At 42.9% G+C, this 26,713-nt stretch overlaps 3 protein-coding genes across 24 annotated transcripts in view; 1 reads left to right on the forward strand and 2 right to left on the reverse strand.

Moving 5' to 3' along the window:
- Positions 1-1,876, reverse strand: part of NT5C2 (5'-nucleotidase, cytosolic II) — a 166,077-nt gene extending 164,201 nt beyond the window's left edge. For all 15 annotated transcript variants that reach the window (XM_084995324.1, XM_084995304.1, XM_084995313.1 and 12 more), the window contains exon 1: positions 1,389-1,876. The gene's annotated coding sequence lies outside the window, so the exon portion shown is untranslated. The remainder of the gene's footprint in view (positions 1-1,388) is intronic.
- Positions 1-26,713, reverse strand: part of PCGF6 (polycomb group ring finger 6) — a 1,082,924-nt gene that overhangs the window by 1,022,128 nt on the left and 34,083 nt on the right. For 7 of the 8 annotated variants that reach the window (XR_014826851.1, XR_014826849.1, XR_014826847.1 and 4 more), the window contains one exon: positions 23,169-24,408. The exons of the other annotated variant lie outside the window; for it this stretch is intronic. Coding sequence is in view for 4 of the 7 variants with exons in the window: in XM_021073480.2 (XP_020929139.1) it covers positions 24,352-24,408 (57 nt within the window). In the remaining 3 variants the exon portion in view is untranslated. Of the gene's footprint in view, positions 1-23,168; positions 24,409-26,713 lie in introns of those variants that run through there. 8 annotated transcript variants of the gene reach the window in all.
- On the forward strand, positions 1,358-13,927 carry INA (internexin neuronal intermediate filament protein alpha). The gene is made up of 3 exons (XM_001929320.8): positions 1,358-2,511; positions 10,497-10,621; positions 11,900-13,927. Exons 1-3 carry the CDS (start codon positions 1,447-1,449, stop codon positions 12,207-12,209), a joined length of 1,500 nt encoding a protein of 499 aa, XP_001929355.4. The 5' UTR covers positions 1,358-1,446; the 3' UTR covers positions 12,210-13,927.

Raw genomic sequence — 26,713 nt, forward strand, 5'->3', positions numbered from 1 at the left:
CCACAGAGGCAGCTGGGGCTCAGATTCGATCCCTGGCCTGGGAACTTCCATATACCAAAGGTAAGAAAGAGAGAGAGAGAGAGAGGCAGAGAGAGACAGAGAGAGAGACACAGAGAGAGACGGAGAGAGAGAAAGAAAGAAAGAAAGAGAGAGAGAGAGAGAGAAAGAAAGAAAGAAAGAAAGAAAGAAAGAAAGAAAGAAAGAAAGAAAGAAAGAAAGAAAGAAAGAGAAAGACAGACTTTCAGTTTGGAATTCTGGAATCTACTAGAAAGTTCTTCTTCCTCCCTCTGCAAAGCCATAGCCACATCCTGAGAGAGTATAAGCGAGAGCATCCTCCAGACCCCACACTGACTCCTCCCAGCCTTCATCCTTCCAGATCCCATCCTCTGATTCGCACAGCTGTGTGGTGAAGGCGGCCAGCTCAGTCACCAGCATTCCTCCCCACTTTTAGAGTTTAATGTGTTCGGAGGGACCTCTTTTGTTCAAAAACAGATTTCCACAAGAAAAGGCCCTCCTAAACCAGATAAGGATGACACAGACTGAAATATGAAATGCTTACAGAGACAGACAGGTAAAGTAGATGGATTAAGAAGGTGGTCGTTATTCACCGGCGAGTAGTCGGGTCTGTGGTGAACAGGAGAGCACACTCATCCAAATGGCAGGGGCACCTCAGCTCTGCTCACTGCGGCACTCACACCCCAGCTCTGCCCTCTGCTTCTCTCCTCTCTCCGCAACTCAGGCCGGTGCTCTTTACCTACCTCCCCTCTCCCCCGGGGGCCTAGCAGGCTTTCCGCGCAGCCACCCGCCCCGGGTGCTCCGGGGAGCTACCGAGAAACAGCTAATGAGATGCTCTTTGACGTAGACCCACTTTTCCCCTGGGAACCCCGAGCGGGCTAAGGGAGGGGACAAAGCCGCGCTCTGAGGGTCCCCATTCTAACTAGAAAAATCAAGCCTCGCCCTAGGAGCCCCGGGGTGAGGATGGGCATACAGCACACCTCCCAGAAAACACCAACCTCCTGGTGGGTTAAAGGGGGCAAGGAGGACAGGGTCAAAGGACACGACATTGCCGTGTGGTTTCTGGATGGTAAACCCCGTCGTTTAGGCACCCCTCCGCTAAAGTCACTTCCAAACCAGACGATTCTTGGGGATGGGCGCTTCGGACAGGAGTTGGCCCCTATACAAATGGCCACGTCCCCGCGCTCTCGGTCGGTCGCCCGCGCAGCTCCCCCTCCCCACCCCCCGCTCCGCGGCTCCTGGATGCCCCCCTTTCCTCCCTCCGCCAAACCCGGAGCAGGAGCTCCGCCCCCAACGCGCCGCCCCAGCGCCCCCACCCCCGCCGCGCCTTAAAAGCCGGTGCACACAGCCCCGCCGCGCCCCGCCCGGCGCACCTCTCCTCTCCTCTCCAGCTCCAGCCGTAGCCGCTCTCCCGGCCCTGGTCCTGGCACCATGAGCTTCGGTTCCGAGCACTACCTGTGCACCGCCTCCTCCTACCGCAAGGTGTTCGGAGACGGCTCGCGCCTGTCCTCACGCCTCTCCGGGGCCGGCGGCGCGGGTAGCTTCCGCTCGCAGTCGCTGTCCCGCTGCAATGTGGCCTCCTCGGCAGCCTGCTCCTCTGCCTCGTCGCTTGGCCTGGGCCTGGCCTACCGCCGCTCTCCGGCGTCGGACGGGCTAGACCTGAGTCAGGCGGCGGCGCGCACCAACGAGTACAAAATCATCCGCACCAACGAGAAGGAGCAGCTGCAGAGCCTCAATGACCGCTTCGCGGTGTTCATCGAGAAGGTGCATCAGCTGGAAACGCAGAACCGCGCGCTCGAGGCCGAGCTGGCTGCGCTGCGACAGCGCCACGCCGAGCCGTCGCGCGTCGGCGAGCTCTTCCAGCGCGAGCTGCGCGAGCTGCGCGCGCAGCTGGAGGAGGCGAGCTCGGCTCGCGCGCAGGCCCTGCTGGAGCGCGACGGGCTGGCCGAGGAGGTGCAGCGGCTGCGGGCACGCTGCGAGGAGGAGAGCCGAGGGCGCGAAGGCGCGGAGCGCGCCCTGAAGGCGCAGCAGCGCGACGTGGACGGCGCCACGCTGGCCCGCCTTGACCTGGAGAAGAAGGTGGAGTCGCTTCTGGACGAGCTGGCTTTCGTGCGCCAGGTGCACGACGAGGAGGTGGCCGAGCTGCTGGCCACGCTGCAGGCATCGTCTCAAGCCGCGGCCGAGGTGGACGTGGCTGTGGCTAAACCAGACCTGAGTTCGGCGCTGAGGGAGATCCGCGCTCAGTATGAGTCCCTGGCAGCCAAGAACCTGCAATCAGCCGAAGAGTGGTACAAGTCCAAGTTTGCCAACCTGAACGAGCAGGCGGCGCGCAGCACCGAGGCGATCCGGGCCAGCCGCGAAGAGATTCACGAGTACCGGCGTCAGCTGCAGGCACGCACCATCGAGATCGAGGGGCTGCGCGGGGCCAATGAGTCCTTGGAGAGGCAGATTCTGGAGCTGGAGGAGCGGCACAGTGCCGAGGTGGCTAGCTACCAGGTAAAGGCTGGAGCGCTGCGTAGGGAGGGGCGTCCGGTTCTCTCCCGGGCATATTTACCGCACAATTGGGGCCATAGGAACCAAGGGGAGGACAAAGCTGGGGAAGGGAAAGAACCCCGCCTGAAGGAGTTAGCAAACAAAAAGCCCTAGAGTCTCCCGCTAATTTTAGGGGTCTGGACGCCCTTTTTCCCTGCCCCTCACGTACGTCCCTGACTGAGCCCTTCTAACAAGCCCCTCAAGCTTCTGTTCTCAGGTGTCTGAAAATCTAACTCATGCTTTCCTGTCAGCAAGTGGACAATAAACACGCTGGCAGCCTGAAGAACAGCCCCCACCCAAAGCAGGAGAGTCCAGCGGGGGTGGGTCACAGCCTCTCCATGGTTGGCCATGCTGTTTCCTCTGTCTAGCCTGTTTAGTTGACTTTGAAAGAGGTTATGCGCACCCTGGAAATATTTATGGAATTTGGTCTGCCATTGAGTTGGGGAAAGAATAACGGGGACTAAACTGGGAAGCGTTCTATCCCATTGTCTTGACTTTTGCCTTCAAAGGAGTAGAGATTGGGAGCCAACGAGATGGTTGCTTGGGCTAGTAATAACCCCCCTGCTCTGTCCTCACACAATTCCTAAAGAAAGCGCTACACCCAATAGCGAGAGTTTCGTCGGGCGCTGTCCTCGGTGCTGATCTCGAGTTCTTCCCATCTCAGAAATTTTTTCCTGGTTCATGTCCCATTTCCAACTCTCCAGGCAATTAACCGCTTTGATTTTTTTTTTCTTTCTTTCTTTCTCTTCTGCAAACACCAACACATCAGTCTTGGCTACCTGCAATCAAAGGTCACCTCGTGGACAGCATCAATTTTCACTTTCACGGATGGCTTAGCACTTAACAAAAACCACTTAATCTGCTCAACAGCAGTGAAGTCCCATTTGAAAATGCTCATTTCCTTAACATTTCCCTACATTAAGTGCATGTGATAAATAACAGAGATGGGTTCATCTTTGTTATAGGTCACTTATTTTTTCCCACCTTTGCTTGTCCTCTAAGCTCCTGAGAAGGTATCGATTGGCTCCTTACTCCTTTTCTCTCCAAACAAAGGCCACTGCATCGTCAGTTTTACTATATAGAACATTCTGGGCTTAAGACCACAGAGGACACAGAGGCAGGAGAAGAGTATAGAAAAGAATCTAAATAATTGGTTCAGCTTCAAGGTGCAATAAAAAGCTCCATTGGATAGAATGCTAATAATTTGGAAACTTGCAATAATTCATTCTAGCCAAGATAAAAGTTTATATTTGATAAAACTAATAAGGTTTGGGACCATTGATAAAATACTAAAAAAAGCACACACATAAAAATAATAAAATATTAAATTTTATAATAAAACACTAAAATAATAAAATCAGGAAAGGAGTAAACCTCAAATTACTATTTTAGTCTGGGGCTAAAGAATTATTATTGCTGTGCAATATTTGCTATTCATTACAAATTACTCCCTTTAATAAAGGAAGGAACTTGCTTGGACCTTTTGGTGTTTGAATTATAGTAATATTCAAATAAATGTTTCTATTCTGCTTCAAAATCTGTAACTTGAACTTTTCATTATGTGGCCTAGCTCCTGGAAGGCCTGAATTAATCACATTTAGTTGAAACCGTGTTTTCTTCTAGAAGCTTCAAAGGATGTGCCAGGTGGTCTTTTGAAAGGCTACCCTGATATTTCTATAAAAAGGGTAATTTATCAACAACTGCCATCTGAACTGGGCTTTGCCATGTCTTCTGTCTGGTTGTTATAGCCGCTACATTCTAAGAGGTAGTGACAGTATTGTCTGGCTTGTTTTGTTTGCTTTAAAAGACTTTCAGTGTTAGACAATAGTAGGGTCATCCCAGCCTTAGTCTGCAGGAAACAAACAAACAAACAAAAAAAAACAACAGAAACTGCGGCATCTGCAGCTCTGCAGTGCTGCCCCCATCAGTTTTAGCCTCAGAGCCTCAGTGGACCTATAGATATACATAGATCTATCCTACCTCCTGGGACCTAAGGCTTATGAGGTGCTCACATCCCCACCTTCAGATCCTGAAGGCATGAAGCCACAAGGGTGTCATCTGGCTATTCTAACAATCTTAGCAGTGCTGAACAAGATAAAAAGCATCCTTTTCTACAGTGAGATTCAGCCATTGTTTTCTTGCCCTCTGACCCCATCCTCCTCCTCTTTCACTGCAGTAATGGGAGGTTGTTCTCTTTCTTCTGTTTCAGAGATTAGGGGAAGGCCCATTTTTCCTTTACAAGTTTGCCACCCTCTCAGAGGCAGAGGTAGGCCCCATTAAAGTCACATTTTCCCTGCCCCAGAGAGCTGACAGCCTATTTGAGGAAAGAAAGCATAATACACTTTTGAAAGGATACAGAATAATTCAAGGTGACATAGTGAGTATACAGTGGTGTATGAGAGAGCCTGCATCAGGCAACAGGAGAAATTACGAGGAGCTAGGGCTATTGTTTTCAGAAGCCAGATGCAGCCACCTTCTCTAGCTGAAGGCTTTTCATTTCTGACACAGCATCATTCTGATACTTGCACAGCCACTTCACCACCATTAGAGTCCCTGTTCTGCCAAAGATGTCTAAGAACATTTTTCAAGGATACTGGGGGCCCTGGACCTGTACTATGGTCAGTCTTGGAAAGCTAAAGCTTTCCTTGAAAGGCCTTGCTGAACAGTCAAGATCACACCATTAGTTAATGCTCTCCAGGGAGATGAGCCAAGTCGGCCCTCTTCTTTCCAGTATGAGATTGGAGTGCAGCCTAATTAAATAGCAGGAAGGGGCTGGCCCCTTGGAGATTGAGGTTGGCAGGAGCTTTGTATAAATCTATAGCTTGATAGATCCATTTCTGAAATTAGAATTCAAGAAAAAAAACCTTCATTTGGGCCCTCCCTTTTTTTAACTCTTCCATGTGCTTTTTGCTTCCTTTTGTTCTATATTTGACCCCTCTACCTCACTGTATTCTTGTCACCTGGGCCACCCTGATAGTGCCTTTACAGAAAGAAACTAGTGGTTCTTAAACTCATTGGCCCACCAGGGACACTTGGGGGCTTTACAAAAAGATTCTCAGGCCCACTCCCAAAGATATGGATTCAGTAGTTCACAGGTGGGGCCCAGGAATGTGCAATATTCCAATAAAAGCACTGCATTCTGTCATTCCTCAGACTGATTTTGGGGTGCACTGACTTAAGCCACATTTCCCGGTGTAAACCAGCCTATAGAAATATCTATAATGTAAAATTTTAAAGTATGATGGGGAAAAAGAAAAACAAAACAAAGATGGGATGAAGCAAAGATAAGAGTGAGAATAAGGCAGCACAGTGGCCTGCCGGTGTATCTCATGATAGAAATCTTCGCTTCCCACCTTTGTTCATCAGGCAGAAAAGTAATTCTGAATGGTCTCTTTAAATCAGATGGTGCTGCCCTTCTACTGTGTACCTGGCTGAGGGCCCCTAAAAGTGATGAGACCCTCAAGCACTGTCTGTGGTTCCTTTCCTCCACGAAGATGCTGATGTGGCCAGTTTTCTTTCTTACTCCCAGCCTGCATCCTTCCAGCCCTGAGGAAGATGCTCTGCACTTACATTAGCCACTCCGGGAAAGACTGCCCACTGGAGCTGGGAGTGCCTCCGTCCCTCCCTCTCTCCCATTCCCTCCGGCTAAGCCGGCAGCAGCCGCGTGGTTGGGGGAGGGAGCAGACTGCAGCGCTCGGCTCCCATTTCCAGCTGGAGGCCATCTTTGGCCGGGCTTTTCAAGGGCAACGCAAGATAGTCTGGCGTGGGGAGGAGGGTGCAAACAAAGAGACTAGACATTGCAGAGCAGTGGTCAGCAGTCAGCCCCGTTCCTTTTGAAAAGAGCCAAGTCATGCTTTCTGTCTACTCTGATCCATAAAATAGACATATGAAATGTGTAACAAAAAAGTTCAGGGCAATTTCTTCCATCTAGAACTCAGGTCCCTAACAACCTCTTATTCAGAAAACACAGCTGTGAAACCAAAGTAATCATTTAAAAAGGACCTAACTAACCTGCCGAGGAAACAAAAGGCTGTCTCTAAATCACGTATTTGGAAGTTGGCCCTTCTGGTGCCCCCAGCCTATTTATTGTTACTTTATGTGATTCTAAAGCACTTTGCTATTTGGATTTCTCTTTTCCAGAGAATAAGAACCCCTGGAGTCTGGCATTAATCAAGAATGAATAGCAGCAGATTAGTTTAACTTTCAGGACAAAGGAAACCAATACATAGCAAACACTAATTCAAACACTGCTCTAAGGGACCATTTAGGGTAGAAATAAACAGCCTGGTATACCTTAGTTGCCACAAAAGATAAAACACATCACAGGATTATAGACCATCATCGTTACCCTTAGTTGCTGAGAAAGGTTACGTTATGTTTAATGTTCTAAGTAAGAAAGGTTTTTACTTAAAACTGCTATTTTAAAAAAATCTGTTATGGGAGTTCCCATCATGGCTCAGTGGTTAACCCAACTAGTATCCACAAGGAGAAGGGTTGTATCCCTGGCCCTGCTCAGGGGGTTAAGGATCCAGCATTGCCGTGAGCTGTGGTGTAGGCTGCAGATGCAGCTCGGATCCCGAGTTGCTATGGCTGTGGTGTAGGCCGGCAGCTATGGCTCTGATTCAACCCCTAGCCTCCATATGCTGTGGGTGCAGCCCTGAAAAAGACAAAAGACCAAAAAAAAAAAAATCTGTTATGGAGAAGTACATCTTCTTGAAAAATAAAAAATAAACCTGGTGCTTTACGGGATGCCTCCAATTCTCCAATATTAGTTTTATTATATGTTGCTTTCCTTAGTTTTCTAAGCAGTTATAGACGGGGCTCATGATTAATTTGTCCATTTCATTAAAAGGGTAGAGAGTCACGTGGTATGATATCAACGATACTGAAAATCACTAACATTTACTGAGCAGTTCCTAGGTGCCAAATGCTCTTCTACTACCTATTATCTGATAATTTAAGAGATAATGGACTCATCACATAATAGTGTGGTGTTCATTAAATTGGTATCCTAACTTGAGCATCTCAGAACACCTCAGAAAAGAATAAACATTATTCTTTTTAATAAAATTTCCCTTATACAGAAATGCATGGTTTGGAAGAAAGTAAAATATAGAAAATTGACTGAGGTATGCTAGGTATTTCTTTCAGGGCAAGAAATGCAACCCAAATATCCTAATGAAATCCTCTTTTTTTCCTCCTATAATATTTCTCTTGCTGCTTTGCATAATGAGCATACTACCTTCCCTTTTTCCTTTTTCCTTCATCCTATACTCTTTTCCCCCTTAATACAGTAATATTGATTCTCTTATCTCTAATACATCATGAGCTGACTTGCTTGTAGGTTAGTTTAACCTCAAATACAGCAACCATCAAAATTTCTTGGTAAAAATCCTTTAAACTCTCATGATCTCTTAACACACTCTGGAATATTTTTGTCACTGTCCAGTGTATTATGTATTTTCCCCACTGTTTATCATCCTTTGCTCTATACCCATTGGTTAAGCAAGTTTCTTCTTTGCAGTATTCCTGTCAATATTTATAGAACAGGTAGGTGGTATGAATTTTAATTCTTTCTGCAGATTCTCTTGATTTGGAAGTTTGCACTCCCTGATGTATCGGCCCTGCCTTTCACTTTTGCTTCATCACCCCCACAAGGGAAGTTACAAGGGTCCCTCAGCACTGACCTTCTTGAGGTTTCTGATATGTTTCTCTGCACCACTTTTTTATAAAGTTATTTTACTTTATAAAAATAACTCTCAGTCACTGTGCTCTTCATGATGACAGAACTGTAACTGAATTATATGAGTTATTTGCTCAGGCCTTTTCAGGTCTCAAGAAAAGAAATGCATATGTAGCCTCATTCATTCACTCATCAATCATTCATTGATCATCTACTGTGTGCATTGTGCTGGGCTGTGGGCGTCCAGGGGTGAACTAGACAGAAAGAGTCCCCGTTTCCATGTAAATTACATCCTAGTGCAGTGGTTCTCTAACAGAAGTGATTCGCCCTCTTGTTTAGCCATGTCTGGAGACATTGTTGGGGATCACAACTGGAGGGAGGGTGGGTACTGCTGGCATCTAATGGATAGAAGTTGGGGATGCTGCTAAAAATCCTACATCCAATCCAGGACAGGCCCCTCCCCCCCGACAACAAAGAATTATCCAGCCCCAAATGTCAATGGTCCCCAAGTTGAAAAACATTGTTATAGAGGAAGCTGACAGAAAATAAGCTAGTAGACAATAAGTGAACAAGATAACATCAGATCATGATAAGAGCTAAAAAGCAGAGTGGCCATTTTGAAGCAGGAGCTTTTTTTCTGATTTTTCTTCCCACTGGAGGTACCTGTTTCTGATTTACACAAAGTTCCTTCATGGGCTAGCAGCTGTCCCAGCTTAATGTGGAATCATGTGCTAGATTACTGTGGAGAGGGTACCTAAATTAGATGCCAGGAAAGAACTGAGAACATTTGAACTGAATCTTGTATGACATGAAGTCAGCCATGTGAAGACCTACCACAGAATATTCCAGACAGGAAGGAGCAACCCTAAAGGGCCTGGGATAACAATGAACTTGGTAAGCAGCAAAAGAGAAGGCCAGGGTAGCTGAAACACATTGAGTGAGCAAGGAGAAAAGTATAGGCTGTGCAGGAGCTTTGACTTAATTCCAGAGCTGTTGGAGAATTTTAAGCAGATAAGCAACAGGATCTATTATTATTATTATTATTATTATTATTTTTTTTTTGTCTTTTTGCCATTTCTTGGGCCGCTCCCGCAGCACATGGAGGTTCCCAGGTTAGGGCTCTAATCGGAGCTGTAGCCACCGGCCTACGCCAGAGCCACAGCAACACCAGATCTGAGCTGCGTCTGCAACCTACAGCACAGCTCACGGCAACGCCGGATCGTTAACCCACTGAGCAAGGCCAGGGATCAAACCCGCAACCTCATGGTTCCTAGTCAGATTCGTTAACCACTGAGCCACGACGGGAACTCCAGGATCTGCTATGTTTTTAAAAGATCCTCTGGCTGCTCAAGAATCACAGACTTAAAGCTATTTTCTCCCCTGCCTGGATTTCTACCTGAAGGAACTTAAAGCAAAAGCAAAAGTATTATGTGTACTTGGTTTCTTCTAAAAAAAACCATTATAACTTTGGAGTTCCTGTGGTGGTGAGGCGGAAAAGAATCTGACTAGGAACCATGAGGTTGTGGGTTCAATCCCTGGCCTTGCTCTGTGGATTAAGGATCCAGTGTTGCCATGAGCTGTGGTGTAGGTCACAGACTGTGGCTCAGATCTGGTGTTGCTGTGGCTGTGGCATAGGCTGACAGCTGTGGTTCTGATTAGACCCCTAGCCTGGGAATCTCCATGTGCCGTGGGTGCGGCCTTAAAAATATATATATATATATTACAACTTCAAACTGCCATTTGGATTAAAAAAAATTCCTTGGAGTGTTTATGCTTCCTCCCTGTGTGTCATGTAAAGTGCTTTCAGTAAAGTGATTGAGTAGCAGGCTTTCAAGGAACCATCAAAATGAATGGAGGCAGAGAAGACTTGCTTTCCACATTGGAATTTTCTGAATCTAAGCTCCTAACTGAGGCTTCGATTTTGGAAAGGACATGCAACAAGTGAGTGATTCAGCAGTAGTATAACAAGCAAGGGAGAGATGGTAAATAAGTAAAAAAATATAAATATCTCCCCGGTGTTTGGCTGAGAACAAGGTGCCCCATGGTAGAAGTTCCTCTAACCCTCACCATGTGTCCAAATCTCCTGGGGGCCTTGATGAAAAATGCAGATGCTGGGACCCCACCCCAGAACAAGTGAATCAGAATCTGGGCTGGGGGACAGGTCTGGATTTGTGTGGTCAGGGTTAAGAATCCTTGCTGTCTTAATCTCAATCTCAGTGAATGTCAACTGGTTTGGGCTAAATATGGTGGACATGTTGCTTTTCAGGATAACATTGGGCAGCTGGAGAACGATCTGAGGAACACCAAGAGTGAGATGGCACGCCACCTTCGTGAATACCAGGACTTGCTTAATGTCAAAATGGCTCTTGACATTGAGATAGCAGCTTACAGGTATGTCAAAGAGTATGCTCACCCAAGCAGATCCCATCACCTGGGGCAATGCTACCCAAAGAAGTGGTTTTAGTGTCTCCAATTTCTGAGGGGTGGGTGGGGAGGGAGGAGGAAAGACATCCCTGGCTCCTTCCAGGTGAGCTGACCCTTATGTCTCTTGACTGGATTATATCCCAGCTCCGCTTCACTAGTCCTGGGGTGGTCTGCCCACCTCTGCTAGGATTTAAGGGGATAATGTGAGTATACGAAGGGTGAAAGAAAAGCCATCAGACACTAACTTTAAAAATAGGTTCATATAACATTGCAAGTCTCAAGAGGTAAGATATCCTCCTGGATTCCTACTCAAGCAATGTGTCAGTAAACGTTTACCTCTAAAAAAATAAATAAAAGCAGCTACTACTTTTTGAATGACTGTTGTGTGCCAGGCACTATATTAGATACTGCATATAAATTATCTGGGTATCAGGTCATTATTCCCATTTTTCGGAAGAGGAAACTTGAACCTCTGTGTGTCTTGCTCAAAGTCACAGTGCCGGTAATGGAAGAGCTCAGACTCAACCTCAAATCTTCCTGAGAATTTCAGAGGATTTCATAGTGTTTTGAGTTTCTGATTTTAAAAGAAGGATGATAAAAATTACTAAGAGTCATGAGAAAAAAAGTATCGGGCCATTCTTTTATGATGCTGTTTAGACCAGGATAGGAAAAAGCTTTGTATCTGAAACAGTTTTATTCACTGGTCTCTGTTATTGCTGATTCCATTCCCTTTGTACCCCAACACGTTGAGAAAATACAAATCTCAAGTTCAGGCCAAATTAAGCAGCTCCTTGGGGACTTCTTACCTTCTTATCCCTGTTGCACTTAAGGTGTTAATTAGTAAAATTACTTCTCCTTAGAGCTTTGTAGACTCTTAAGTGCCAAAAATGGGTGTGATGAGACCAAGGGGAGTTGCAGGGTTTTTTAAAAAAGGGGAATTCACAAAACTTCTTATTTGTGAATATGACAGGTTTCCCCTTGACAGAGCTTTAAATGCAGCTAGTGCTAAAGATATGTGAGTGTGTGTGAATGAGTGTGTGTGTGTGTGCATGCACGTGCACGCTGGATAAAGTCCAAGCCTTTGAGCCTTGGAATTCAATATTTATTGGTTTCAATCTCATGAAGAAACTGTGAAATCTTTCTAATGTGGAATCTTTCTAGAATGAATAGGGGCTGGGGGGTTAAGTTCTTAAAACAAAAATTGCAGGCTGACTTCCTGAGAGTTTTTCTCTGTTGGATTTACAGGAAACTGCTGGAAGGAGAAGAGACACGTTTTAGCACTAGTGGATTAAGTATTTCAGGGCTGAATCCACCTCCCAATCCAAGTTACCTGCTCCCACCTAGAATCCTCAGCTCTACCACCTCCAAAGTATCAGCCGCTGGGCTCTCTCTTAAGAAAGAGGAGGAGGAAGAGGAAGCCTCTAAGGTGGCCTCTAAGAAAACCTCCCAGATAGGGGAAAGTTTTGAAGAAATATTGGAGGAGACAGTCATATCTACTAAGAAAACCGAGAAATCAAATATAGAAGAAAGTACCATTTCAAGCCAAAAAATTTAATTCTGTTGCTTAAAAAAAAAAATTAATGCTTAGGAGGGGATAATATGCATTTGACTTGTTAAACAGCCTATTCCTGATCCAAAACGCCTATCATGACTATCCAGTGTCTTCAAGGCTTCAGTCTCATATTTAGCATTGAAACCTTACTCTCTCTAATAACACCACACCTTAGATTGGAGCAAACCTCAGTCCTAGAGCAATCACAGAGGAGTTATCTAAGAATACAGCTTTCTCACCTAAAGCTCAGGCTTCACAGCAGTAGATGATTCAGGTACAGAGGAAGTACAAACTAAGGTGCTAAATCTGTCATCATCATCATCTTGCTGTGAATCGAAATGAAAATCTATATTCATTCACTATACCCAGCCGTTACCCAGCTATATAACCTCACTCTAGATATCTAAAACATAAGATCACTGCCAAAGATAAACCCATGGTCCATACCCAACATCATTATGATAGGATTGTTTCACAAATGATAGGTGTTTATTTAAGGGACACTTTCCCTCACACCCCTCAATTCCATATATCCCTTTCTTGCATTCAGAAAAAAAAAGGCTAGTGTAGTATTTGTCCCTTTCAACACATTTAGCTCTTCTCAAAAGAACTTTCCCCCTTTAGCTGTCTTTGCCCGATATGTAAAATTAGATGCATGTTGACCATTTCTAAGATTCGTGTAATGCCTTCTCCCTGCCCATTTCATGTCCTCCTAATTCTGTAGTTAAAAAAGAAAATGGCAGTGATAAGTTTTATGGGTTGCCTCCAAGAAATAAAATAATGAAAAGAGTCCCTAGATTTTAGGCTTTCAACTTATTCAAATCCACTTAATTAGGAAAAAGGAATACTCTATTAAGAACATAGCTTTTCCCCTGTAGAAGCACAGCTATAGTTAATCCCAAACTGTGATTAAGCTGACCTTAGATTTAGAAGTATAAGCTAGAAGAGGTGAGTATTTGTAATGAGGAGGAAAAGCCGAGGTTTCATTTATATGCCTCAGTTCCTTGGTGGTGATAATGAATTCATTCCTTCATGCCCTGACCCTTAGACAGAAGCCACATAGTCCCCTTCCACGAGTCTAGGTCCTAAAGAGGGCTTGTTTTCACCTCTATGCCTTTTAAGAGTGTTAAGTGTAGATTATGTTATCACCAGGACACAATGCTACTGCCCCAAAGTAAAAGGAGACTCTTGTGGTCAGTCAGCACCACCAACAGATATAAAAAAGAAATCTTTCTCTTTTCTAAAAGGGTCTTGCCCAACAGTTTTCCCACTGCTGCCTGGGTAGTTGGTGGGGTCTCCTTCCCTGCTGGAGAGGAAGAGATGCTCAGACTGGGGAAGGAGCGCACATACTGTATTCACATGCTAGGAAGCAGATCCCGGAGAGTCCAGTTTTCATCTGCCCTGCTGCATAGCAGCTGCATTGCCCAGACTTCCACATGTGCCAAGTCTGATGCCGAATAGATTCTCTGTCGGAGTCCCTTCCACCAGAGCTAAAGAGTAGCTATATCTCTGTCACATATCTCCATGAAGAGCTCTATGCTGCTAAGGACGTGATGCTTTTACGCAACTGTCTTATCCTAGCAAATCTTTCAATGAACCAAGGAACTTAAAAGAACACTTTTCTCTTCTTCGTTTCCCTTACCACAGCCTTGTCTTTACTCTCCACATTTACTGTAAAACATTAGTAAAATAAGAATTAAAAGTCACACGAATCCCACCAACATAACTTGTGTTTTGTGGTTTCTGTTGCTTCAACTGAGAGAAGCGCCGTTTTGGTTCAGTGAGACAGCTGTGCCCCCAAATCATTCAGAAGTCATGTTCTCTGTTTCATGCATCCACATTTAGTGTTTTGGGTTTTTTTCCTTCCCTGCCAAAGCCTTGAGGCTAAAGTCTGCAGACTGCAGTGTGCAGACTGTCTGGTCTGAAACACATAATGCACTAAATGGACAGCTCATGGCAGGAAATGGGAAAATCAAATCAATCAGATGATGAAAGACAATGTATTCTGTGCCTGGGTTTAACTAGTTTAACTTGGTAAAGATTTCTGAGAATGAAATTGCAAAAGGCACAGGGTAAAAAGTTCTTCAGGGAGTACTCTGGTGGTGGAACAGGTTAAGAATCTGGTGTTGCAGCAGCTTTGGTTGTTGCTGTGGCTTGGGTTCAATATGCCATGGGTGCAGGCAAAAAAAAAAAAAAAAGTTCTTAAATAAGAGTCTTTTCCTTTGATAATGAAACTATACTTCTGCAGAACCCAAATATCTAGGTAGAACGTGGGAAGCAGTAGCAGAATTTTCCTCTGTTGTAAGATTCTTAACCTTTTTTGGGGATTAAACACCTCTTGGGCAAAGCTATGGACCCCTTTCCCCCCAAAATACACAAAACTGTACAGATCAAGGGGCTTGTGATTCCTTTAGGACTATCTACTTCTGGTGTCCAGAATTCCGTGGATACCAAGTCGAGATTCCCTAATCCCATGCCAGGTTCCAGGCTGGAGAAAGCAAATGAGGGGATATATGGATGCAACCCATAGCTGATGCTGGTGGCTGAAGCTGGAGCTTGCTGAGTCCTGAACAACACCATCTTTCTTAATTCATCTGGCTAAGGGCACTTTCACACCACTTAAAGATACATTAGTGGTACTGCTACTAAAAAGAGATCTGTTAGTCACATACTAAAAATGAGAGTTTCACAGTAATCAAAGCATCTTTGGGGGCCTATTAAGGAACAATAGTCTCATCAATACATGGGTTTGCAATATAGACATTGGTTGCCATTTCTAAGAATATGGTTAATGGATCTTTCTCTATGCAAGATCAGAATCCTTTTATTAATTTATATAATTTCTGGCTCTAATTTGTATCTCCTGTTTTCAAGGAGTCACCACTAACTGCCATGAGCTCATTTGTGAAAGAAAGACATTAAAAGCATCTCACAGACTTGATAAATTATTAAGTCAGAGCAATTACAGTAACAGGGAAGCCTGACGTTCAGAATCATAAGACAAGCAGCAACATCAACTACTATGACAGAAGAGGACAACAAAGTGAGTCTGTGAGGCTGTGGGTGAGCCCCTCCAAAATTCAGTGTGACTTTCAGAGTCACTAGAGATCTCCTGCATCTTGGGAACTTATTAATAAGAGCTATAAGTTATTCAGTCCCTACTTATATGTCAGGCAGAGTACTAGGCTGTAAATGAAGAATGATCTCATTTAAACCTCACCACCATCCTCATTAGGTGTGGTATTTGTTTACCCATTTGACAAATGAAGGAATGGAGCCTTGGAATGACAAGGTTCAAACCCTTGTCTGATGCCACACAGTGAGGAACAGAGCTGGGAGTTGAACATCGTTCTTCTGAATCTGCAGTGCTGACTCTTCTCCTATGCTGCCTTTCTACGTAAAAGAAAGTCTCCGCACTTGAGGGAACAGATACCTTTCTTTTTATCCACTCTTTCACACTTTGCTCACCAAGTGTCACTTAAGGTTTCTCTGCACCAGAAACCTTTGCCAACACCAGGTCTAAAGGAAAAAACTGCTACACTTTGCAGACTTCTTGAGCCTACTCCTTCTTGCGTTGCAATGAGACAGTGGTGAACCCAAAACGGGCTCTGGGCCCATCCAACCATCCAACCATGAGTCTCCTCTTGCTCCTGCTTAAAGTTTTTATAGAATGGGGTGCTATTCACTTATTTATTTATTTTTTTTGTCTTTTTGCCTTTTTCTTGAGCCGCTCCCACGGCATATGGAGGTTCCCAGGCTAGGGGTCCAATCAGATCTGTAGCCGCCGGCCTACGCCAGAGCCACAGCAATGCTGGATCCAAGCCACGTCTGCGACCCACACACCACAGCTCACGGCAATGTGGGATCCTCAACCCACTGAGCAAGGCCAGGGATCGAACCCGCAACCTCATGGTTCTTAGTCAGATTTGTTAACCACTGGGCCAAGACGGGAACTCCTATTCACTTATTTTTTAAAATAGAGTTTAAAAAAATAATTTTGTGGAGTTCCCATTGCAGTGCAATGGGTTAAAGACTGAAGTCGTCTCTACAGTGGCTCCAGTCACTGCTGAGGCGCAGCTTCAATCCCTGGCCCAGCACAGTGGGTTAAGGATCCAGCATTGCAGCAGCTGAGGCATAAGCTGCAGGTGCAGCTCAGATTGTACTCCTGGCCCAGGAACTTCCATATGCTGCAGGTGCAGCCAAAAAAAATAAATAAATAAACAAGGCCCTGGAATTAAGGGGATATTACAGAGGGGATAATTCCTCAAGAGGTAATAAATCCAGAATACTTCTTTATTTTACCAGACTATCTAAAGAGGGGGGCAAGATTTGAATAATAGTCTGGAAACTAGGGTCCAAATTTTAGCTCTGGAGATAATGCAAATTATACATAGTGCTCAGGATAAACTTTTAGAACCTACCTATGATCATAAGCACGGAGCCCAGAACCACTACTCCTGGCTCTAAAAGCAAACCGGTAACAAACTTGACTAGCATCCATGAGGACGCAGGTTTGATCCTTGGCCTTGCTCAGTGGATTGAGGATCTGACGTTGCTGTGAGCTGTGGTGTAGGTCGCAGATGTAGCTCAAATCTGGCGTAGGCTGGCAACTATAGCTCCAATTCGACTCCCGTTCTGGGAATTTCCATATGCCACGGGTGCAGCTCTAAAATGAAAATTTTAAAAAAAACAAATAAACAAACCAACAAGCATGAAACTTCTTTTTTCCCTTGGCTACTCCTGTGGCATGTGGAAGTTTTGTGGCCAAGAACCCAATCGGAGCCACAGTAGTGACAACAGGATCCTTAACCCACTGTGCCACAGCAGTAATTCCATGAAACCATTTTTATTTTATTTTATTTTATTTTTTTGCCATATATGGAAGTTCCTGTGCTAGGGGTTGAATTGTTGGAGCTGCTGCTGAGGCCTACGTCACAGCCACGGCAATGGAGATTCCCAGGCTAGGGGTCTATAGGAGCTGGAGCCACTGGCCTACACCAGAGCCACAGCAACGCGGGATCCGAGCCGTGTCTGCAACCTACACCTCAGCTCACGGCATGCCAGATCTTTAACCCACTGAGCAAGGGCAGGGACCGAACCCGCAACCTCATGGTTCCTAGTCGGATTCATTAACCACTGTGCCACGACGGGAACTCCCATGAAACCTTTTTTTTTTTTTTTTTTTTTTTTGCTATTTCTTGGGCCGCTCCCACGGCATTTGGAGGTTCCCAGGCTAGGGGTCCAATCGGAGCTGTAGCCACCGGCCTACGCCAGAGTCACAGCAACGCGGGATCCGAGCCGCGTCTGCAACCTACACCACAGCTCATGGCAATGCCGGATCGTTAACCCACTGAGCAAGTGCAGGGACCGAACCCGCAACCTCATGGTTCCTAGTCAGATTCGTTAACCACTGCGCCACGACGGGAACTCCACCATTTTTAAAATGTATTTAAAAGCAGATAGGCTTTCTGGAGAAAAGGGAGGTGGAGATGGGGTTTTATTATGGAATGATGGAAACGGATAGAGGTGGTGGCTACACAACACTGTGAATGTACTAAATGTCACTGAATTGTTCACTTTAAAATTATTAATTTTATGTCATGCAAATTCACCCCTATTTTAAAAATCCATTGACAGAGAATTTATGGAACTACCAGAAAATATAATTACAAAGTCTACCATACTTCCTGCTCCAGCTGAGACCATTATGTACAGCCACCTGGGTCAACCCAGTTAGAAGGAATTCCATTAGGACAACATAAGCTGGATCTAATAAGAGTAGTATTGATTTCAAAACAGACTGCAGAAAAAGCCAGAAATCTCCCTGGATGTAAATGAAAGAAAGAATGGCTAGAAATGCTGCTTGCTTATGACCAGTGATCACTGATTTCCAAGAAATTTTATTTTTAATGACATCATCAGAAATTTCAAAGTTTCTTTAAAAATCTAAATTGTAAGAATATATTTTGATACTTAAAGCTAAATAGATTGAAACTAAATATACTTGAAAGCACAGTACTAATTTAAAACGGAAATAATTGAGGGAGGCTTTGCAAGATCTTAGAGCTCCTATGTGAAATTTTATGTTTCTTTATGGATAATACATTACTGGCTTTGCTGTATGTTCAGATTTAATGTACAGGTTAGATTGATGTTATCAGGCCTTTTGCTATTTTCAAATATCTCACATGGCTATACCATTTGCAAATGGGGTGAGTGCTCCTGAATCCAGCCAAACAAAGGACTGTTTTTATTACATTACCAACCCCTGCTGCATCTCTTAAAGGGAGAAAGAATGGTTACTAGGTAAATCAAAAGGCTTCTCTCCTTCTCTTAAGATTGCCCTCTTGTTTTATGCTATTTCACAAGCTTCCTAGGTTGAGGTAGAGACTAGCTAAAACTTATAAATTCTTTCTTACAATCCTTTGAAACACATACGTACATTGTAATAAAACGGAGTGAGTCACACCATAGAAATTTAAAGATTTATGTTTCTACAGTGCTTCAGTGATTCTGAAGAAAGCAACAACAACAACAACAACAAAAAAAAAAAAAAAGAAAAATGAAGATTGATCTTGGGAGGGTCTCCAGGCTCGTTTCCTCATTGATTAATCACTGTAGAGCGCCACATGGCTACTCTCTCCCCTGGTGAGGCACGTGATCTCCATACTGAGACATTTCATTCCACTTCTCATATAGAGGTTATAGAATGCTCAGCAGAGTGTAACCAAAACCATTAGTGTAAGGGCTGGAATTTTGGAATACAATCCATAGCAGGTATAGTTAATTACTCATTATCGCACAAGGCGAAAAAACATTTTTTCCTTAGAAGTGCTTATTAAAACAAAAAAAAATTTTTTTTTTTTTGGTCTTTTTAGGGCCACACCTGCGGCATGTGGAGGTTCCCAGGCTAGGGGTCCAATTGGAGCTGTAGCCGCCAGCCTATGGGATCCGAGCCACATTTGACCTACACCACAGCTCATGGCAACGCTGGATCCTCAACCCACTGACCAAGGGCCAGGGATCAAACTCGCGTCTTCATGGATGCTAGTCGGGTTCGTTAACTGCTGAGCCATGATGGGAACTCCTAAAGCAAATTTAACTTGAGTTTATCTGCTATGCCATAAGGGTGAATAAATGAGATGGGTGACTTCTATCTCCCATCATTTCCTGGAATAAGGATTCATACATATAGGATTCCTGATATCCTTTAGGGCTACGCAATCTTTTATCTTTTTCTGAAGCCGATGTAGCTCAACAAACAGAACTCCTTTCTGGTAACTGAAACTGTCTGTCCATGGGCTAACCTAGTCTGCAAAGTGGAAACAGCTAGGCTAAGATTAGAATTAGGGTAAAACAGAATTCAGGTCCAACTCCAGGGCCTGTATCCCTACCCTTTGCCCAATTATTAATAGGAGATGAATAGAGAAAATATGTAAGAAAAAAGAAAAAAAAGACGGTTTAACATCAATCTTTTAGTATTAATGGACCTACTTACTCAGAAACTAACTCAGCAAAGTAATCCAAGAAGTGACTACATAGGGAGTATACTTGAATTTGAAAATAAGACTACATGCCAGCCACTGTTCTGAATCTTTACGTATCTGTTAATTCTCATAACAAGTCTTGTCCTAATTTACAGATATAGAAAATGAAAGCTCAGAGAAGTTATATAAATGTTCAAGATTACACAGCTTGCAACTAGCAAAGCTGGAAGTCTAAGCTATGAGTCTGTCTTTCAATTCATGTCCTTAATTGGTGCGCAAGACTGCCCCTGTCTTTTGGGGGGAAAATCTGTTCCCGGCAAACTTTGTCTTCTTCATCTATTGATTTAAAATATTATTCAACCAGGTTTTCTCTTGGGAAAACACTTTCTTAGAAACATTAGAAGAAAAAAAAACCTTTTCTCAAATAAAAACAGTTTTGCAATAATAACCTCTGCAAAACCACAGACATCATCAAAGTGAAATCAAAATGCAGTAAAGATCAAACTATAATATCCATTTCACATAAGTAAATACTTGGCACGCTTTCAGAAGATCAATATGGTATTTCATTTGTGTGTGGACTATTATTCTCAAAAGATAGTAAAATTTAGATTCCATCAGTTCAGTTTTGAAGAGTGGCCAATAAATAAACTCATGTACACAACGACATATTGAAAAAGCTTAAAAATGAAGGCCTACCCCTTGTTATGATCTACTGAAGAAAGCAAAGATGAACAGCATTCAGAATCAGCATCTGCTTGGAAACTTCTCTATCACTAGGGCTTTCTAAGAAAACAAATTAAGTACACCATATAAGTTGTAACCATTAGAACTTTAAAAAGAAAACAATTTTTAAAAAATTAGTCACATAGCATCTAATAAAGCAATTGTGACCTAGTCATCCTAAAAGAATATTTATCTAGAATTGAATCATAATAGACTTTGGGCAATACAGTTGGGCAGGCTGAATAGAACAAGTAAACTGGTCAATGACATTATTCTCAAGAATTCAAAGCCAAAGGTACTCAGGAGAATCACTATGTGGGTGTGTGCAAGGTCTGTGTTAACTTGCAGTCCAGAGAAGGGATCATCAGAAACTAGGTAAGGATGTGTCTGATTCAGTCAGGGGGGAAGGGCAATGCACAGGGGAAGGAAGCTCAGTGAAGCTCAAGGTCAGAGAAAATGACTCTGGTCAACACTAGGGAGAAAAGATTGGGATGGCCTTTGAGGAGGAATTGAGAAAAATGCCAACCACACATTCTCCCAAACTACAACTACCACAGACTAGCCCTCTGGGCATCTCTGCTCAGATTGGCTCAAGCTTAAGCAAAAACAAAAGAAGCTGCAAGCTGTGCCAATCAAACAAATCTTTCTAGAGCCATTGAAGTTAAGCTCTGGAATCTGCACTTACTTGTGAAGATTTGGTATTTAGTTTTATTTCTGCTCGTATTCCTAGCGAAAATTCCCCTTGAAAAAAAAAAGATCTTAACTGAAGGCATGCTGCTGGTGGTGGGAATAAGGCTAACTCAAGGCAACAAGACAGGGCATTTCTGTTCTTGCTTGTGCTTTTCCCTCGTCTAAGTCTTTAACCCTCTGGTTATTTGAAGACGACTACCATATGTTGCCTTCCACCACTAAGTTTTTTGCTTCTCCAGAATAGTCAGAAGCATCTGCTCAATGCTTGCTCTTGTTTTGTCTCTCAGTCTCTGCCTCTGTTCCCTGTCTAATGCTTTCCCATCTAACTGTATCTTTGAGGTATGCTATCCAGAACTGGACACAAGGTGCATCGGAGATTTTAAGTATTAACTCCCTTGATCTGAAACTGTTTTTATTGATTTAGTCCAAGGTCACATTGGTTTTGGAAGTATAGATTTGTAAACTAGTCAATCAGCATTCTTACTTGGTTTCTGCCTGGTAGTAAATACGCAAAATAGAAATAATCAGATATAAATTCATTCTTTGGGATTCTTGGAGGTTAAGTCCAGGAAGGAGGAAAAAAAGAAAGGGTGGAGCTCTTTGTGACTCTTATTTACCAGTATCTGCCCTTTGTTAAGATTCTGAGACATGTGTAACAACAGGCTGCTAGTTCCTTCAAGACAGAAGGAATTTTAAGCTTGTCCGTGCAATGTCTAACAAGTGACATTATTAAAAAAGTGTTTTCCCATGTTACTATAAATCGTAATTTCTGGGCCTTTGGAATATCCTGACTTTGTATGCCTGAGACCTTGGGCTGCACCAGATAGTTTACACGGACAATGTGATTTATGGTGAATGCCTAACTCTGTATACCTGGGGCTCTGGGACATGTCATATCAGTTTCACTACTAGATAGGTGCTGGGATCACAATGGCTGAGTCAATCACATGGGCACTGCATGCCTATGTGACTGACTTTTAGTAAAAACTCTGGACCCCAGGGCTCAGGTAAGCTTCCCTGGCTGGTAACACTTACTCATCACCTATCACTGCGAGGAGAATTAAACTGCTGGGAGATGTTCCTGCATCTCCACTGGGAGAGGACCAATGGAAACTTGTGCCTGATTTCTCCTGTACTTACCCTATATATCTTCTCCCATGGCAGATTTTAATCTGTATCCTTTCATGGTAATAAACTAACCATCAGTATAAGGGCTTTCTGGGTGCCCTTAGTCCTGCTTGTGAACCATTAAACCTGGCAGTGGTCTTGGGGATCCCCAACACAGATGTTAACATGGGACAAGGATAGAAAAAGTAATTTGTGCAAGAAACATTTTTTTTTTTTTTTTTTTTTTTTTTGCTTCTTAGGGCTACACTCGTGGCATATGTAGGTTCCCAGGCCAGGGGTCTAATTTGGAGCTACAGCTGCTGGCCTACACCACAGTCTCAGCAATGCCAGATCCGAGCCTCGTCAGTGACTCACACCACAGCTCATGACAACACTGGATCCTTAACCCACTGAGCAAGGCCAGGGATTGAACCCACAACCACTTCCTAGTCAGATTCATTTCTGCTGCACCACGACAGGAACTCCTGGGCAAGAAACATTTATTTATTTATAATTTTTTCCATTTCTTGGGCTGCTCCCACAGCATATGGAGGTTCCCAGGCTTGGAGTCAAATTGGAGCTGTAGCCGCTGGCCTACACCAGAGCCACAGCAACAAGGGATCCGAGCCGTGTCTGCAACCTACACCACAGCTCACGGCAACGCCAGATCCTTAACCCACTGAACAAGGCCAGGGATCAAACCCACAACCTCATGGTTCCTACTCAGATTCGTTAACCACTGAGCCGCGACGGGAACTCCGAAAGAAATTTAAAAGGCAACATACTCCATAGTTGCTATTCTGTCTACTGTCAATAAAGGCATTCAGTATATCAGTAAAGATATTTATAAAATATCTATTTGATAGCACAGTTTAAACTCCAATTTGAATACCTTGTCTCAAGAGTTTTGGTTATTTTTTAAAAACCCACAATAAAGATGAACACTTCAAAATAGGTTAAAATAAATTTTTATTAAAAAATTGTATTAAATGTTAGAAGAGATTTATACACAATTCACAAATTCTTTATAAAACAATCACCAATCTTTCTCTAATTGTAATTGTTTTTAGGCAGATTTGGAAATTTTGCAGTGAAATACAGTCTACAAAATAATTCTTTTAGAAAGCATTACAATGCTAATTTTAGGCAAAATAACATTTAAGACTGAAATCTTTTCATGCAAGTGAGTGAGCTCCCAAACACCCGTATTCTTTATCCCAGTGACAAAGCAATGGGGAAATGAACACTAAACTGACTTACTGAGGAAACAAAGAACAAGTACTCTGTAAACTTCTCAAATTCACTCAAATGTTTAAATTACTTTCAAAAGCAGTGCCATTACAAGGTATTGACAATCACACTATGTACTCAAAATGAATGTTAATCAAATTAACATTCAAAAAATAAAAATATTGTTGCAAAGAGGTACCCCTTGCTGTAAGATATGTTAAAGGAGTCTTCCTTACACTGAAGGCTTACGGCATGGGCCATAAACCCTACAGCAGACAGTCTCTTCACACAGAAAAATTATAATTCATCCCTTTTAGAAGTGAATAATATATTTTTAGTAGTGTTGTTGCTACAAAAAAAAAAGATACAAATTCAAAATATGATGGTAACATACAAAAGTGGCCCACAGTTTTGGTCTTTTGTCTGAGAGGTACATTCTGTAATTTAACAAACTCTGGTTTTAAATTTTCAGTTCAAAAGCACACTTCTTTTCCAAAAGGAGACTGCCCAAATGATGCCATTCCAGAGAGTAGAACCTTAACCACCAACTTGAAAGGGATATATGGCTCAATGAAGACAAAACCAGTCATCGGTTTACCTCAAAGATTAGGAAACAAAATCAATGTCAAAAAATTTGAAATCATAAGGAATTTAAAAATTCAATGCTTTAAAATTTCCCCCTGAGCTATGGATGTTTTTTAAATATAGTCTCTAGTAAAACAAATGCATTCTATCAATCCAAGTTCTACTTATAAATGCTATGATTCTTGGTGCTGAAAATAGATGTTATGTCTTGAACAGCACAAAGTGATAGCAATTACACGTTTCGTGGATATCTTTGGTGAAATGCAAACCTGCAGAGGCCTCCTTATTTTGTTTCCCTCCTCATAATAGCCCTAGTATCTTCAAGTAATTTTCAAAGGAGAAACCACAAGACCATAATGAAGGACGAGCAGACCATCCTGAAAAGAAAAAAAGTGTTCTACAGCTTTATTTGAAAATTGGAAATTATTTGAAAATTAATTTGCAGTTATGCAAATGATCAAGTCAAAGGTAGCTTCTTTTTCATAACCCAACATTGATACAAAATTCTTTGATTCAAAGAGAATAAAGGGCCCAAGATACATAAATTTGCTTATTCACTCACCTTATCACCAAGCACTCCCTGTCAATGTGACTTTTTAATGACTTTCAAAAAAAATCTGATAACTACCAGGTAACCATAGTTAGCCAAAGTTGTTTATGGCTAAGCAGTACTCCAAAAGGACTAAATTAGATACACTTTTCCTTCTGCACAGACTACTTAATATATCACCCAAGCATTGGGCTTTCCTAAAAAAAAAGACTCAATAGTTATAAAGTATCACGGATGTGCTAAGAAATAAAATATTTATTTCCCACATTAATGCAGCTTACTACTAAAATAAGTGAGAAAACTTTGGAATACTTACTCATTTAATATGGCATACATTTTACTTCCACCTTGAAGACTGTTCAGTACAGTCAGCCCTCTCTTTGATATCCAGAGTCATCATCACAAACAGTAACTATACTGTAACAGTGATGTCCTCTGGAGTTTCTGGCCAACTTAACTGGACACCAAATGACTCCAGATACCATGTTTCTGAATCTTTTTTTTTTTTTTTTTTTTTTTTTTTTTGTCTTTTTGCTATTTCTTTGGGGCTGCTCCCATGGCATATGGAGGTTCCCAGGCTAGGGGTCGAATCGGAGCTGTAGCCACTAGCCTACACCAGAGCCACAGCAACGCGGGATCCGAGCCGCGTCTGCAACCTACACCACAGCTCACGGCAACGCCGGATCGTTAACCCACTGAGCAAGGGCAGGGACCGAACCCGCAACCTCATGGTTCCTAGTCGGATTCGTTAACCACTGCGCCACGAAGGGAACTCCTCTGAATCTTTTTATGTCTCCTCTCTCTTGACATCAGGTCTTAATTCTTTGTGCTCTCACCAAGGTTGCGTCCAGCAGCCAACCTATGTTTTTTCTAATCTACTATGAACTGAAAAACTATCTTGAAAGGAAGACTCACTGGGGAAGTATGCCATGAACCATGAGCCTACTTTGAGCAATATATACAGGAAGTGATGGCACAAATGCCTTGCATCTCCAACCCTGTTCTAGCTATAACTTCTTTGCTAATAAGCTTTTTCATGGCTCCACTTCCTCATTTCTCATTCACTATTCGACTTATTGCAATCTGGTTTCTGTCACCAGAAACTTCAGTGAAAACTCGCCAGAATTCTAAAAAGGGATCCATAAATTCAGATGCCCACAAGGGCCAGAATATGTGAGTTAGGTATGTGAGTCATTACAGAATGTTGAGACCAGTGTTAAACTAGAGAACAGATGCCTAGCTAAAGAAATTTAAATGCAAAAATATTCAAAACACAGAATAAGCCAAATAAAGTTAATCCCATACCATGTTTGGCCCATGGTCCATCAGATCTATTCTAGACTAATTAGCCTAATCAAAGTAAATGTATTTGTATACGAACATAAATGGAAGGATTCTATTAACATTTTTACAGGAATACAAATTACATTTTAGATAATGTCAATTTTTTGCATTCAATTACATTTCAGAATTACAAGCTGTTTCAAAATCTCAAAACAAACTTCAACACATGTATAAAAAAGCATTTTATGGAGTTCTCTTGAGGCTCAGTGTGCTGGTGATCTGGCATTGTCTTTGGCTGATGCTGTGGCCTGGGTTCGATCCCCAGCCCAGGGGGGTTCCTCATGCCGCAGGTGTGGCAATAAAAAAAGCATTTTATGAAATAATGCCTTATAATTCAAATTTCTATCTATTCATCTATTATGTTTACATTGTATATAAATATATAGGACTACACAAATATTATTTACAGTCTATATTTAGATGTCTCCAGTCATGGTCTCCTTAAACTATCCAACCAAACTGAATCTTCTAAAAGGTGAGTCAGATTATTGCACTTCTGTTCTTGGCTCAAATCTCTCCAATCAATAGTTTCCCACTTTACTCAGTTAAAATCCAAAGTTCATACTACGGCTTATAAAGACCTACACTGTTTTATTCCAACTGCTTAGATCTCAGCTCCTACCATTCTCTCCCTCACTTACTATATCCTAGTTTTCCAACTGCAGAGACATGTCATTCATTTAGCTAAAAAGTCCTGAGATTCCATGACACATTGTTATCAATGAGGACTTTAATAGTATTCAGGCTATTTAAGTTCTGGGACTTGCTCATCTCTGAATCTTCCCAAA

This window comes from Sus scrofa, chromosome 14 (assembly GCF_054392235.1).
Source record: "Sus scrofa isolate SSC_HxYL_T2T_F1_AM1 chromosome 14, Sscrofa_HxYL_maternal_Yorkshire_Landrace_v2.0, whole genome shotgun sequence".
Classification (NCBI taxonomy): domain Eukaryota; kingdom Metazoa; phylum Chordata; class Mammalia; order Artiodactyla; family Suidae; genus Sus; species Sus scrofa.